The sequence below is a fragment of the Embiotoca jacksoni genome, unplaced genomic scaffold (assembly GCF_022577435.1).
Source record: "Embiotoca jacksoni isolate LCO1_2020_lvr unplaced genomic scaffold, fEmbJac1.0.p SCAF_15, whole genome shotgun sequence".
Taxonomy (NCBI): Eukaryota; Metazoa; Chordata; class Actinopteri; family Embiotocidae; genus Embiotoca; species Embiotoca jacksoni.
Window position 1 is genome coordinate 10,125,426 of NW_027185285.1, and position 15,102 is coordinate 10,140,527.

The 15,102-nt window shown below is 42.3% G+C and overlaps 2 protein-coding genes across 2 annotated transcripts in view; both read right to left on the reverse strand.

Annotated features, from left to right (window-relative positions):
* Positions 1 to 2,048: 2,048 nt before the first annotated feature.
* Positions 2,049 to 3,664, reverse strand: LOC138197682 (serotonin N-acetyltransferase-like). The gene is made up of 3 exons (XM_069148538.1): positions 3,489 to 3,664; positions 3,015 to 3,169; positions 2,049 to 2,931 (listed from the first exon to the last, which is right to left on the reverse strand). The coding sequence occupies exons 1-3, from the start codon at positions 3,643 to 3,645 to the stop codon at positions 2,563 to 2,565; spliced, it is 681 nt and encodes a 226-aa protein (XP_069004639.1). The 5' UTR covers positions 3,646 to 3,664; the 3' UTR covers positions 2,049 to 2,562.
* A 3,262-nt stretch (positions 3,665 to 6,926) lies between these two features.
* The window catches only part of LOC138198205 (myosin-10-like), a 58,294-nt gene continuing 50,118 nt past the window's right edge, over positions 6,927 to 15,102 (reverse strand). Inside the window, 16 exon segments of the mRNA XM_069149481.1 lie at positions 6,927 to 8,308; positions 8,891 to 9,063; positions 9,217 to 9,325; positions 9,458 to 9,666; positions 9,895 to 10,018; positions 10,497 to 10,585; positions 10,728 to 10,856; positions 10,938 to 11,099; positions 11,210 to 11,422; positions 12,385 to 12,597; positions 12,770 to 13,018; positions 13,128 to 13,280; positions 13,374 to 13,478; positions 14,042 to 14,248; positions 14,351 to 14,495; positions 14,569 to 14,781. Of these exon segments, the coding sequence (XP_069005582.1) occupies positions 8,155 to 8,308; positions 8,891 to 9,063; positions 9,217 to 9,325; positions 9,458 to 9,666; positions 9,895 to 10,018; positions 10,497 to 10,585; positions 10,728 to 10,856; positions 10,938 to 11,099; positions 11,210 to 11,422; positions 12,385 to 12,597; positions 12,770 to 13,018; positions 13,128 to 13,280; positions 13,374 to 13,478; positions 14,042 to 14,248; positions 14,351 to 14,495; positions 14,569 to 14,781 (2,647 nt within the window). The 3' untranslated portion in view covers positions 6,927 to 8,154.

Below are 15,102 nucleotides of genomic sequence, written 5' to 3' on the forward strand. Positions count from 1 at the left end.
GCCCAGACTTCACCGACAGCCAACTGTGCAGAGATGCCAGCTGGCTGCCTCACAGCCGGAGGACGATAGTGCTGCGAGCCATCTTCACTCTGCAGATTTCTGCCTTTATGAGAGAAAATCAGTGGGATTTTAAAAAGAGAAAGTCATAACTTGAAAAAAATTCAGCCAATAGACGTGTGCCTTTTCTGAATATTATTAGAGACGGGTTCCGATCAAATGTCGACCCAGGATCAATATCCTGCCCTGTGATCTCAGTCTGACAGCTGATGTGTCAGTGTGTCATGGAGTCCTTTTACTTCTGGATATCACTCCGGTGGCATCAGTAAAGGACAAAATGTAAAACAAAGAGAATCAGGGAAAGAACGATGCTCTGAACTGGGGCTACTGCTCTATCTCGCTGTAAGTGATGGAGATTTGAAATAGAGATTTGTTTGTCTCTCAAATCAGCAATATAGAAAACAGTACCTGCAGTGATTTTTCTCTCTGTGCCTTTAATCTGTTTATGCACTAAACTGCTTCTCTGCAGGCTGTAACAGAAAAGCCACATGAATTTCACGCGTGCAAAAACTCATGTATTCACGTGACCACATACACATGTGATTGTGCCCATGTGAAATATGTATTTTGACCATGGGAAACATGTGGTTTTCAAACATTTTCATGGTGTATTGTAAGAAGCCCATGTAGATTCCTGTGTGAAAACTTTTGCACACATTTTCCCCACGTTATATGTTTCAAAATGTGGTAAACAAACATGTGATCACATGTAGATACTTGGGAAAGTCTTGTTTTTTTCTGTAACTGTTGTGCCAGAGAAACAATGAATACGAGCAGGTGGAGTGTGAGAAGGCAGTATAAGCAGCGGTGGAATGTGACGGTACATTTACTCAAGTACTGTACTTAAGTACGAATGTGAGGTACTTTTAGATTACCACGGTATTTCCATTTTATGCAACTAAATCTCAAAGGGAAATCTACTTTTTACTCTACTGCATTTGTCTGATAACTTTAGTTTCTTTTTAGACTAACATTTTTCATACCCTTTCTGTCTGGTGAAAAACCATGAATCTGCAAAATTGTGTTTCTTCGAAGTCCAATTTTTCTGATCGATTAAAAGATTGAATGTTCCATTGTGGGTTGAGGATAGAGTTATACTTCGTAAGCCAAATAAACTATTTGAATAAACCCACTTGAATTCACTGGAAAATGTCACCGCTGAAAACAGACTTTTTGTTTTCTGAGCTTGTTGACTTTTTCAGAGATTTGTGGTTCTCACCAGACAGCGACACAACAAAGATGCCAGTCTTATAGAATATGAAGCATTACTGTAGATTAAACTAACCGGCAGTATATAAAGTAGTTAAAATTAAGAACAACCCTAAATAACTATGGCAGTAAAATTCATATTAATACAATGCATACTTTTACTTTAGTTACATTTCACTGATAATACTTTCATTCTTTTACTTAAGATAAGTTTTAAGAGGCAGGACTTTTTGGAGTATGTCCACAGTGCGATATTAATACATTTACTTAAGTAAAGTACCTGAATACTTCGTCCACCACTGGGCATTATACATCAGTCATTGTGTGCTAATGCTAATTGGAGTTATGGGTCATTTTTGAGATGACCACTAAGTGCCAAGTTTGTCCTTCAGAGGGAGCCGGAGTTGCTCACCCTGGCACGTTAGTGGATTAGACATGAGACGGTGACAGTGTCATGGATTAAATCTTCCCAGTGCTCCCAGTGTGCAGATCAGAGACAGCAAAGGACAATAGTATAAATACAGTAACGATACATGAAAAGCTCTACGTGTGAATAGGACTGAAGTATTCAAGTAATCAGTAGTGGTTCCTTCATGTCTGTGAGTGTATTCTGGTCGCTGCTGTGTGATGTGAAATGTCTTCAAGAAGAAAAAAAAACAATTAAATATACATTTTTCATCTTAAAAAAAAACAGTATAAAACATTTTATTGAAATAGTGATACTGTAAGAGACACAAACTTAAAAAAAAAAAATACATCACAAACTGAACAGCTGTCCCGTCTATAAACAAAATCCGCAGCACTGGTTTAAGTGAGGTCGTTGGACCTGCAGGCTGACTGATGAGTGGATCCTCTTCTAAATCCCTCCACGTTTACAATGGCTAAAGCCCCCTAATAGATCTGCAGGAGCTGTTATTGAGCAGCTAAAGCCTGGTCGCTGACGTCAGACCATAGTTGTGGGAAGCCCAGAAAGGTTCTAAGCAGGAGACAGCTTACTGTACAGGTGTCTACCACAAGTGCAGCAGCATTTACAGAGTTCAACGCACTACTTCACTGTGCTCACATGATAACACATCACATTATATATAGTACGTTCTTGTTTTATTGTACACAGTAAAATCATTTCACAAAGATGAATTGGTGAGTTCAACAAATCGGATTAAACACTGTAAACTGAAAAACCCTTGAAAGACCCTACAAAGAACAACACTGATTTTGTTTTCTTTTAAGAAAAAAGATAATCTGTGCAGATATCTAATTTCATTAAAATAAAAATAAAAAAAAAAAATCACCATGTCATACATCAACATGCTCATCAGTCTTTGTCAGTGGCAGAGTCAGGGGATGCTGAGGGAAACGGATCGCCTCGCTGTTGCGGCGCATGTATGCGTGGCCGCTGATGGGGTACCACATCTCGGTGAAGGTCAGGTTGGCCACGGTGATGGCGCAGCGCCCCAGCACCTTGAAGCCGGACTTGCGGTAGAAGGGAATCAGGAAGTCCTCGCACATCAGCGTCGCACGGCGCACGTTAGGCAGGCAGCGCAGGTACTGAAGGTAACGCCACATCAGAATGGGACCTTTGCCTTGCTGCCGGAAGGTGCGATGGACAGCCAGCACGTGGATGTGAACAGTGGAGCCGCAGGGTTTGTGGAGAGTCAGGGCGTCCTGGAGAAATGTGAGTAGAACTTTTTCACATGTGTGGTTTTAATTGTTAAATGGTGAATTGGAAAGGTAGAGACATGCCTTACTGTGGTAAGCCTGTCCTTGTCCCACAGGGAGCCGATGATAAAAGCCACCAGCCGACCCTCCTCAAACCAGCCCATGGACAGCTCTGGACACAGCGTGAGAAAGTGACGCACCTCGTCCAGGTGTAGGGGACACTCACCTGACACTGAGATAAACGCTGTGACAGAGGGAGAGGAACACAGATTGGCCCGTGCGTAATAATGGTTTGGCACCACTGTTACGCGCAAATTCAAGGGAGCCCAAATCACTCTATTAATGTATTTCTGAATCTCGATAATTCATTTAACGAATAAAAGGAAAGGAATGTGTGCCAAGTGGTTACATTAAATACAACAAAGTCGACCTGTCGTTATCACAAATAGTTTTACTCACAGCAAATTACCCTTCTTTTCATTTGGCAAAACTTCAGGACTGATTTGTACCCTATCAGAGCGGATGTATGAGCCGGTATATCACCCGTAAAATGTCTCACTTACCCTCGCGCTCGATCTCAAAGACACTTATTGCATCCTGCGTGTTGAGCGGTCGCACCTCGCTTGCAGGAAGTGTGTGTCTCCTTTGGATGCCAGGCGAAACCGAAGGTGAAGTCTGCATTGGTTTGATGAAAGGCTGCGCGCCCACAACGGACATCATACGATTTCTTCTCCTCCTCCCCCACAAAAATATTTGTGTCCGTCTCTCTCGCTCCGCAGGATCACCTCTGCCGGGCCCTGCGAGAAGAACACGGAGGTTTATCCGTATTTATAAGACCAGCTCTCCCGGCTGTGATTCACCGGCTCATTTGCATTTGAATATCGGATGTTGATGAATTTATGAAAGTCACAACTGTGTGGGGCAATTTGCTGAACCCTGTTATTAACAGAGTCCATTGTGGTCGTCTGGTTTTTGTCTCTAAAACCAACAGGCGGATAATAATGAATGATTATCAGTGAAATACCGCCTCCGGCCTATTTATAGAAGGTTTGCACGCATATTCAGGGAGGCACGCTGAACCTGGAGCAAAACCTTTTTACATGTTAACACAAGTGATTGACCAGTGCATTAAACTAATAAAAGGAACATCATTTGGTGCTCATGGATGTAGCCTATATTACATTACATTACATTTCATTTCATTTAGCTGACGCTTTTATCCAAAGCGACTTACGATAAGTGCATTTCAACCATGAGGGTACAAAACCCAGAACCTATATTAAGCTGACATCTCAAAAAAGAAATAAAATAAAAACCTGCAAACTTTCAAACTAACTTTTCCAAAGCAACAAGGCCGCAGTGGCACTTAACTGTATTTTATTTAATTCATGTATGTGTTCAATTTGATATCTTCTTATGAATTTAATTTTTTTTTTATTTTTAAAGTACATTTTAACATGTTTGTTGATCCTTTATTTATCTTTTTATGTGAAACACTTCACGTAATGATCCCGCTGTGAAGCACTTTGAGCTGCATTTCTTGTATGAAAGGTGCTGTACAGATAAAGTTTGCTGTTATTATTATTATTATTATTATTATTATTATTATTATTATTATTATTATTTTTACTTACCAGAGGGTGAAGAGGTGTTTGTCCGTGAAGGTTTGCGGACTGACTGGTTGTGACTCTCCCTCTCTGTCTGTCTGTGTCTCCTGCTCCACTACACACTTCGTTATGGAGTGATTATTACTATGAGTCACATGATGAAGGATTACAGAAGTTGTTTCCACAACTCGGCGCATTAGACAGTTTATCTCCTCTCTGACGGAGCGCGCGGCACGTTCACACTGCGCCGAGTGTTTTGGAGAAAGTGAACAAGCGTTGGGCATCCTATATTTTGACAGCTTCAAATTTGGTCATGGTTTTTTTTAAACTGAATGTCTTCAGCTGGTATCATTACTCTAAGATCAAATGGAGACATTTTCAAGATGTGTGTGGATCCCTTCAGTGATTTTCTTTAGATGACTTTTTCTGGCATATTTTTATGGGTCCAAGTGAAGAACATTTTTAAAGTATGTCGTCCAAAATGTCATAAAGATGTCATACTTCAGTATGTTGTCCAAACTGTCATAAAAAAAGTCATACTATAGTATGTAATACAAATTATCATAAAAAAGTCATACTGTCTTTAAAATGTCGGAAAAAATACGTCATAGCATAGTTTGTATTTTTCACTTTTGCATTTTTTTATTCTTGCCACTTGGGAAACCTACAAACCTAAAGGATCACTGATAAATATCACTGATATATAGAAATATGTCTTTATTATGGATGTTAGGCTACTAACCATAGTATTTTGTCACCACGATAAACAATTAGCATGTGCCACTTCTGGTTTTCTGATCGTCCCTGTCTGTGTGACAAATGGAAATGATATTGATCTGTTATCATTTTAAAACAGTCAATTCATACTCACAAATACGGTTAAAATTCTGTAAAATGGTTAAAAAGGTCATATGTCATGAATTTATAGAACGTGTTCAAAATGGGTTTAAAACAGCAAGAACTAGTAGTGTGCTAAAATAAGTTGAAATACTGAGAAACTGTTATTTATTCATTGTTTATTTCATTCATTTTTGTTAAAAGTTAATTCACTATTGCACCATCAATCATCTGCTAAGTAGCCTGATCAGCTATCCTGAGATCAAGATCGGAATTCGCGGTGTGTTTTCCTCATTCCAGTAAATGCGTTCACTGAGGAAACATCACCACTTCACTCTGAAGAAATTTCCCTTCGGGGATTAATAAAGTGTATAAAATCAAATCAAAAAATTATTTCTCCCCGTTTTCAGGGGCTTAACATCTGTCTATGTTCCTCGGTCTGTCTGCTCATTTTTGCCTCCTGCATCTTCCTTTTCTTCTTCGTCATTTTCTTCTGTCACGGGTTCAATTTCATCCTCATCGCTCATCATCCGATATGTCCCAATCTGAATATTTCTCAACTATCCTGTAAAGGATCATCTCTGCTCCAGTCCTGTCTCCTAAAACAGTGTGGACTCATGAAGTCCATTAGATAGATAGATAGATAGATAGATAGACAGACAGACAGACAGACAGACAGACAGATAGATAGATAGATAGATAGGCAGGCAGGCAGGCAGGCAGGCAGACAGACAGACAGACAGACAGATAGATAGATAGATAGACAGACAGACAGACAGACAGACAGACAGACAGACATAGATAGATAGATAGATAGATAGATAGATAGATAGATAGATAGATAGATAGACACACATACTTTATTTATTTATTTACGTACATGAAGTACATTAGATCGATTGATGATAGATTGATACACATACTTTATGCTATAGTATGACTTTATTTTTTTTTTTTATCATATTTTGGACGACATGCTATAGTATGACTTTTATCATATTTTGGAGGACATACCATAGTATGACTTTTTTCACATTTTTAACGGCATGCTATAGTATGACTTTTTTTTATATCATATTTGGGACATGCTGTAGTATGACTTTTTTTTATATCATATTTGGGACATGCTGTAGTATGACTTTTTTTTATCATATTCGGGACGACATGCTATAGTATGACTTTTTATTCATATTTGGGATGGCATGCTATAGTCTGACTTTTTTTTAAAATCATATTTCTGACATACTACAGTATGACTTTTTTTTTTTTTTTTTTTTTTTTTTTATCATATTTTAGACTACATGCTACTTCTGTCTCAGAGGTAACAACACCAACCACTGCACTGTTGATCACTCTTCCATAACATGTTTAAAAGTCATATAAGTCAGACAAGCATGCAATAAAGGCAGCAAAACGGTGAAATTCCAAGCCAGAACGTGATACTAATCTGTTTCTTTTTTTTGTTTGGCATCAATTTGCTTCCGTAGATTGTTGATTATTTTCCCTCCAAGCCTTGAAAATGAAAAATCACTGACGTGCGTATTGTCGACAACAGGACAGAGTTGAGCTCCATAGACTTTAATGCATTATATAACTCCCACTGAGTCATAAACTGTACATGTCAGGATAATGAGCACAGGTACAGGTGATCGATGTGCAATACTGAGCATTTTGAAACATGAATGGAGTTTGTATCGCATACAATAGCAGAGATATAAATACAGTCGATGTCTATTGGATTGTTTTTAAGTCTTAATAACTCAAAAAGTACAAAAGTTATCGATAAGAAAAGTCATAGCACCCTTCTACAAAGACTCCCGCACAGTTGACACGTCAATCATCGTGGCAACATAAAACTGTAGGAAGACATACATTTCCAAGAAAATTAGGTTTCCACTAATATTTCAATACATATGCATATTTGTGATTTTGTTTTTTTATGAAAATACCTTCATGGAATTAGGCATGGTTCAGTATATGAACAGTTATATGTGGCATAAATGGGGTTTGAGGTGCGAGTGAGCGATAAAAGGCACAGAAGAAGAAGAAGAAGAAGAAGGAAGCGAGAGCGCAGGAGTGTGATTGTTGCTTTCAGCACTCACACTAAATAATTACAACACTGACCTACTGTTAAACGTCAGAGAAACCAATACGGGCGCGCTGAGGCATCTTAAGAGTCACATTTCTATAATCATATGCAAGCAAACAGTCCAGGCACTGGACTGGGAAACTACTATTGAGTTAAACTAACATGACTAAACTGATTCATACGATGGACACATCAGTATATCGTAGAGATGGAAAAATGACAGTGTCGTCTGCTTTCGTCGTGATCCATTTCAGATATTGCAGTGCTGTTGTTTTAGCATGTGGAAGCATTTTAAACGGTTAAATACCGGCCCAGCAGGAGACGTGAGCTCTCTCTGGATTACGAGCAGACCTCCATCAGGAAAGGGGTATGTACTTCTAATGTGTGCGGGGGGAGGAGGGGGAGGGGGGGGGGGCTGGTTGCTTTTCTACAGCCCTGCAGCTCCACACAGGCGGGGGTAAGGCGTTGGGGTAAAGGGGGTTGTTGGGGGGGTCAAACTGCTGGTGTCTGCTAAAATTTTGAGGTCAGGAATAGGATCATGCTGCGTGTGGTTTGGAGAGGAAGGGTCTAGTCAAACAGGAGTTGTTACAGATTGAAGTGATGAAGCGGTTGGTTGGTTGGTGGGGAGGGGGAGGAGGGAGGGGAGGGGGGGGTGGTGGTGATGATGCGCAGATGAGAGAGCAAACTGTTGCTCTTCTACTCCGGCTGCGGGGCCGGCGTCTCGTTGGCGTTGTTGTCGGTGATCTTGTTCTCCAGCTCGTCGTCGGACACGAGGTCCACGGACGTTCCCTCCACCTGCAGCGGACGTCTGCCTGAGCGGCTGGAGGAGAAGCTGATGGGACCGCCACGCCTGCGGGACGGACAGTTTCAACGTTTCTGGCTCATTTCTACACCTGATTAAATTTCTATCGATTGCATGCAAAAGATAAAAGTAACATTTTCTCCAAAAGTGAACATCGACCGACAACACCTGCAAAAAAACACAGCAGAGACTCAAACTTGAATTCTGTCTATGTTTTTTTTTTTTAATCTATTTTTATCTTTTCCCCTAAATTTCATAAATTAGTTAATTTTGTTAATTGCTCAATGCGGAAACCCTCCTCTTCAAATTAAAAGCCCTCTAGTTCCACACAGCCATGTACTGTTTTAAAGCGAGACGCGTGTTTTCTTTCAGCAAGGGCAGGAGGTCCCAATAGAAGAGGAAACATTAGATTTCATCTCAAGTTAATATTATATTACAGCGATTGTATAATTACAGATACATAACCCACCTCCCCCGCCAAAGTGCACGAGTGCCCTGTATACACATTGGTCACACACACACACACACACACGCACGTACCACCGCGAGTGAACTCTCAACCTATTGGAAACCACTGATTTGTATTGAAGTGCCACATTAAGTTTGATCCTTGTGCTCTCTCCACTGCACCTGAGGCGGTTCTTGAGCGTGTGCACCTCGCGGCTCAGACCCTCGCTGGCTTCGGTGGCGTCATCCAGCTCTCTCTGAAGTTTCCTGCGCGAGGCGTTGGCCCTGGTGGCCTCCTCTTCTGCCTCCTCCAGCTGACGCTTCAGCTGCTTCATGCGAGAGTTCGCTTTCTCCACCTTCACACACACACACACACAACAGAAATAAAACAAAGGGGGCGTTTTGCTGTTGCGGAGCTTGAAAACAACGGGCACCGATTTGAATATGTTGTTTAAAGTGCCGAGAATATCTTGTTACAGTCGTGTTAAAACTGGAAGCGACAGGCATACTTGTTCTTTAAACTGGTCGGCATGGCGACGCTCGTCCTCCACCTGCATACACACTTCTTTTAGCTTCTTCTCCGTCCTTCTCACAATCTTGTTGGCTGCCGCTCGCTCCCTTCAGTGGAGAACCGGTGAAGGTTTTAAAAGGTTTTAAAGGACTTTACTGTTTTTAAACTGTTCTTAAAATGTATCTACAAGGAAAATGTTCGTTAGTTTAAGAAAGGAGAACCGTGTAATGGAGTCTCACTTTGCCTCCTGCTCCAGCTGTTCCTCCAGCTGTGCTATCTTGGCCTCCAGGGCAGTGATGGAGGCCTTGAACCGGCTCTTCACAGCTCCCTCCAGCTCGCCCAGCTTGGCCCGCAGCTCCTTGTTTTGACGCTCCAGTTGCTGGCGAGCGTTTTCGCTCTTTTGGGCTGTGCTGCGCTCTGCACTCAGCTCCGTGGACAGGATGTCCACCTGAAGAAGACAGAGAGAGACGGGAAAGAGGGGATGGTGGGATTGTTAATACAGTAATATGGAGAAAAAAAAAAACGGTATTTCTGCTGAACAACAGAGAAAATCCCATTGAACGAGAGTGGATGCTAATTAAACATTCTTCTTAATTACTAGACATGATATTATAAAGGCAGGGATGATTAAAGGTGATAAATACACTCACTGGACGAGACCATTACTAGATCGTACCTGCATGGTAGTCTTCCTGAAGCGGTCGTTGAGCAGCTCCATGTTGCCCTGCTCCTCCTCCAGCTCCTCCTCCAGCTGGGCGATACGAGCCTCCAGCCTCCTCTTCTCATCCATCAGAGCGGACCTGACACACAGACACAGATTCATAACCCCCAACTGTTGACCAAGACAGTCATACAAGTGCTGTATGACCAGGCCACTGTGCACTGTGTCCAAAACACAAGTTCCTTTCGAAATAAGATTTTGAACCATTTCAGTTTTTACCCCGGAGGTTGTAAAAAAAAAAATCAAGAGAAGAAATCAGAAGGAGGGTCGAATACTTTGTCACAGCGCTGTATCACAGTATCATCTGTTTTACTGCTGTCTTGTGTTTGTGCCTCGATGACTTTGTTACATCTGAACGTGGCGATAAGTTCTTGTGTTCTTGTGTTAAAAAAAAAAAAAGAAAAAAAAAGAAAAACAGCCTGACGAGCAAAATAGTTTTGGTTTACAGTAACATATCAAATAATACAAGACTCTTAAGTACAGGAAAAGTGCCAAAAGGAATTACATGCAGTGGTGCACAGACACTATGATGTGGAGTGTCAGAGAGGTGAACTTACTTTCCAGAGGTGCTGTTTGAGATTTCATCTTGCAGCTCATCTCGTTCCTGCTCCGCGTGGCGTCGGCCCCTCTCAGATGCTGCCAGGTCCTGCAGAGCAGAAAAAGGGGATTTAATCTCATTTTCACTGGGGCCGTTCAAACGCATGATCAAAAACCATCCAATCAACTGCAAATCGGCACCCTAAAACCCAAACAGCACGACAAAATGTGTGACCATCAAACACCCTGACCTCATGCAGCTGTACAATCTCAGCCTCCAGACTCTTCAGTTTCTTCTCATTCTCCCTTGAAATGGCAAAAATATCGTCTCTGGAGGCTCGAGCGTCCTCCAGCTCCCTCTGATAGTCTTTCATTTGGGCCTGAGGGAGACAACGTCGCGGTAAGCTTGGACAGTAATGTATGAATTGTTACTAATGCGAACACATGAATCAGATCCGTACCTGTAACTTGCGCAGCTGTTTGATGGCTTCATCTCGAGCCTTGTTGGCTCCTTCTATGTGACCTTCGATGTCCTTCAGGTCCAACTCCAGTTTCTTTTTAGCAGCGACAGCCAAACCTCTCTGCTTCCTCTCATCCTCCAGCTCCGCCTCCATTTCTCGCACCTGGAGGGAGGAGGCGTTACAAGTCATCAGAGTGATAATCATGGAGACCTACTGATGAGACACATTACGGCATCGTTATTACGTGATCAAATTGAAGTTTTACTTTGCACCTGCTTCACCAGCGCCCTCTTCTTCTCGTCGTTCTGGTCGTCCCGGCCCTGAAGGTCTCTCTCATACTGGGCCTTCATGGCCTGCATGTTGACCTCCAGACGCAGCTTGGCGTCCTCGGTGGCCTGCAGCTCGTCCTCCAGCTCCTCCAGCTGAGTCTTCATCTCCTCCAGCTGCTGCTCCAGAGTGCGCTTGGACTTCTCCAGCTCGTGGACCTGAGTATGAAGCAGGGATGAGGAGGATGAAGAGGAAAGAGAAAGGGAAAATGGGGATTTCAAAGTTGAATGAGAAGAAGCGAAATGTGGCTCTTTCAGAACATAAAACATCGTAGGGCTGCACAAAATTGTTGGCGTGTTCATATGATTATTAACACGCCAACAATTTTGCCGCATCAGCTGCATTAAAACAAGTGCTCCTTCTCTCTCCCTCAACCAATAACAACGCAGCATTACACAAAGTGATGCAGAAACCAGCAGTAAGGAAAATAAAGTGGGAGCGAGTGAGAGACAATTGCAGAGAAAAATAGTTGTTTGAAGGTTATGTTTAATAAAAGAGGACATGAGACTGAACTTGATTGTTTTCATGTTTAGTATCAGTTTCATGAAGCTAATAAGAGCGCTCCCTTTCTGTTGTCCATCGTTGATGTGTCGGTGTCATGTCGGCTTCTGCCTGCCCGCTGAGAGCTGCATGCTCCTCACAGGACCGCGCACAGCTATGAGGAAAACTACCAGACATTGTAATGATTTCGCAAATTTTGCCCACTGTTCAAAAACAATGTAATCTTCTTTATCTTCAACAGTAATTATAAATCGTGCTGAAAAACCCCCCGATTTGATTCGAATCAATCTTGGATTTGAAGTGTCATTATCGAGTGATAAGCGGTGCATGTATTTTTAAGCAGAAGTGATTGTAGCTGCTGGGTAATGCCTCTCCTGGTATGTCAGCTCAGGTCTTTATAAAATGTGAAATTCGCACTGTTGAGACGAAACGGCCCAATTAGGTCCACCTCATGGGATTCAGTGTCAACTTCTCATTGGGAAGAACTCTGCGTAAACGAAACATTTATATTAAAAAAATAAAATTGTGAGACAGAAATCATAATCATGATCTTAATTCGAAACAAATAAATTCTCATTTTATCCAGAATCGTTCAGCCCTACAACATCATGACACTCACGTTCTTGCCCACGTCGTCCTTGGAGCTCATCAGATCTTCCATTTCAGCCCGGAGTTGCTTGTTAGTCCTCTCCAGCTCCTCTTTGGCCTCCAGGGCCTCGTCCAGCGCTCTGGTCATGGACAGAGCTTTGGTCTCCTTCTCTCTGGCCTCAGCTTCGGCGCGGTCGCGCTCCTCAGCGTAGCGAGCCGAGATGCTCTTCTCCTCAGCGAGCATCTACGGAGGAGATGACGAGTTGGTGTCCTATCGTTACTTCTATAATCTTTGAAACTCAACTCAAACTTTACAAAAACTAGATGAACAACTGCACTCAAACCACCTGAAGTCGATTTCCTGAAAACACATCTGTAAAACGCAGCAGAACATCCTAATTAAAGTTTGCTCTCACCTGGTCAAACTTCTTCTGCTTCTTCTCCAGGTTGGAGACAATCTGTCTCTGGTGATCCAAGTCTACAGTCAGATCGTCCAGCTCCTGCTGCAGACGGGTCTTTGTCTTCTCCATCTTGTCAAAGGCGATGGTCTTCTCCTCCAGACGCTGGCTGGACAGCTCCAGGTCCTTCTGCAGCTTCTTCTTCACCTCCTCCAGGGCCTCTATTGTTCCACCGTCATCTTCAAGCTTCTTCTTGCACTCTGACAGCTATAAACACACACACATATACACACAGGCACACACAAAATCTGAATCAGAATAAAATGGAATGAAATTGATCTAAACCTTGTTTCCTGCACCGCCGATCATTTCTTACCTGAGCCTGCAGGGTGAACATCTGCTTTTCCAGATTCTTGCGCGCCTCCTCCTCTTCCTCCTGTTGCTCCTGCAGAGTGTTTTTCTCGTCCTCTAGCTGGCGAATACGACTGCTGAGGTTTAGCTTCTGACGGGTCTCCTCCTGGAGCAGCTCCTAAATGAACACAAATATGTCTCCAGTTAGTTAAAAAGGGACGATTCTTTAAAATTGTCCTGATGCTCAGCACTCAGAGATACTGCCCGTCACCTGTGTGTCTTGTAGCTGACTCTCCAGTCCAGCGACATCTTTTGCCATCTTGATGCCCTTCCTCTCTGTGTCCTCCAGCATGGTGGACACATTGTCCAACTCGGTCTGTAAGAAGAGGTTAAAACCAGGTTATCGATTTAAATATCAGCAAAATGTTTGAATGAAAAAAAAAAATGACGGATCACAAATGGCAAAATTAATTATGCTTGTTATCTCTATTCTTGTCATTTCATCAAGAATCTGATTTTATAATAACTAATACAAATTCAGCCAAGCCTTTACATGAAGATGCAAATTGTGCAAAAAATAGGACTATTTTCTCTAAATACTGTCATATATACAAACACAGTCAACCTCAATTGTAAACAGACAGTAAATTAAATAATACAGTAATACATTAGGTTTTACAATCAAGAAAGTCAACTTTAAGATCGTGTACACTACTCTCTGTTAAAACTATTTAACTCTATGAGGAGTCCAGAAATTTCAAACACTTGATTTAAATATTTGTTTATGATCAGTAGTTAAACAAACATGTCGTTTATTTTTCCTCTGTGTTGCTCCCAAAAATTGAAGAATTACATCCTTGCTTTGGGGCAAAAAAAACCCCCAACTTTGCTAAATGAAGCTACTGATTCCTCTGCATGAAATCCATGTGCACCTCTCACCTGCAGTTTGTGTGAGCGGTCGACCAGTTCTCCCTTGGCCCGCTCTCCCTCAGTGACTCTGGCCATGAACTCCTGCAACTGAGCCTCCACCTTCTTCCTCTTGTGCTCCGACTCTGTCTTGGCCTGCTGCAGGCTCTTGACCTCGCTAGCCAGCTCCTTGTTGGCACTGTCCTGGCTCTGCTTGGTCTTTTCCAGGTTAGCCTTGAACTAGACATAATCAATAACAAACATACGTGTTGGTAAATGATAACTTCTCTTTGACAGACTTGATAGACCTGTGATATTTTTGACTGTGGGAAGGTGTGTTACCCTCTTGGCCTGTTCCAGCTGTTCAGACAGCTCCTCCAAGGAGGTGGCGTGCCTCTGTCGCATCTCCTGGATCTGACCCTCATGGTTTTTAGTCTCCTCCTCGATGGTTTTCTTCAGCTCTGCAACCTCCTGTTCTCGCTTGGTCCTATAAAGAACAGTGACAATGTCTCCAAAAAGCTCCAGTGCCTATGATAAGGGTGAGTGGCACAGTATGGTACCTAAGCTCCTGCTGGGCTGCAGTTGTATCGAGTGTATCCTCCAGTTCAGTCTTCAGGGCCTCAAGTTCCTCACTCAAGTCCCTCTTGAGTTTCTCAGCCTTGTTCCTGGCCTGCTTCTCTGACTCAAGGTCCTCCTGCAGCTCAGACAGCTGGGCCTGCAGCTCCCTGGCCTGCTTCAGAGCGTTGTTCTTATGGCTGACCTCTTCTTCACCCCTGTTGAACAGTGAGAAGCGGTCCTGACATTGTGGCTATAACAGCACATCAGAAAAATATAAATGCCACTGGAGATACAAGACCAAGGAACTCACTCCGCAAAAAATAAGATGCAACTGAGGCTAACCTATTAACAGTAGAAAAGGTTTGAACAACTCTTTTATTTTACATATATGTCAGAAACATATATTTTTTTAATGCTTATTCACAGTTTTCCCTGCACATCATCGTGCTGAAAAAAATGTTGTTTTTGTTGATAAACTACTGCTCAAAAAACATTTGCTGTGTTCCAAATCACTGACTATTTCGAGTGCATAAGTG

What these genes read in the sequence shown, in the direction of transcription:
- LOC138197682 (XM_069148538.1), bottom strand. Translation starts at nt 3,645, where the DNA reads ATGATGTCCGTTGTGGGCGCGCAGCCTTTCATCAAACCAATGCAGACT. An exon ending in CTTTGAGATCGAGCGCGAGG is followed by an intron (nt 3,170 to 3,488) that starts GTAAGTGAGACA and finishes CCTCTGTCACAG; the next exon opens with CGTTTATCTCAGTGTCAGGT. An exon ending in ACAAGGACAGGCTTACCACA is followed by an intron (nt 2,932 to 3,014) that starts GTAAGGCATGTC and finishes ACATTTCTCCAG; the next exon opens with GACGCCCTGACTCTCCACAA.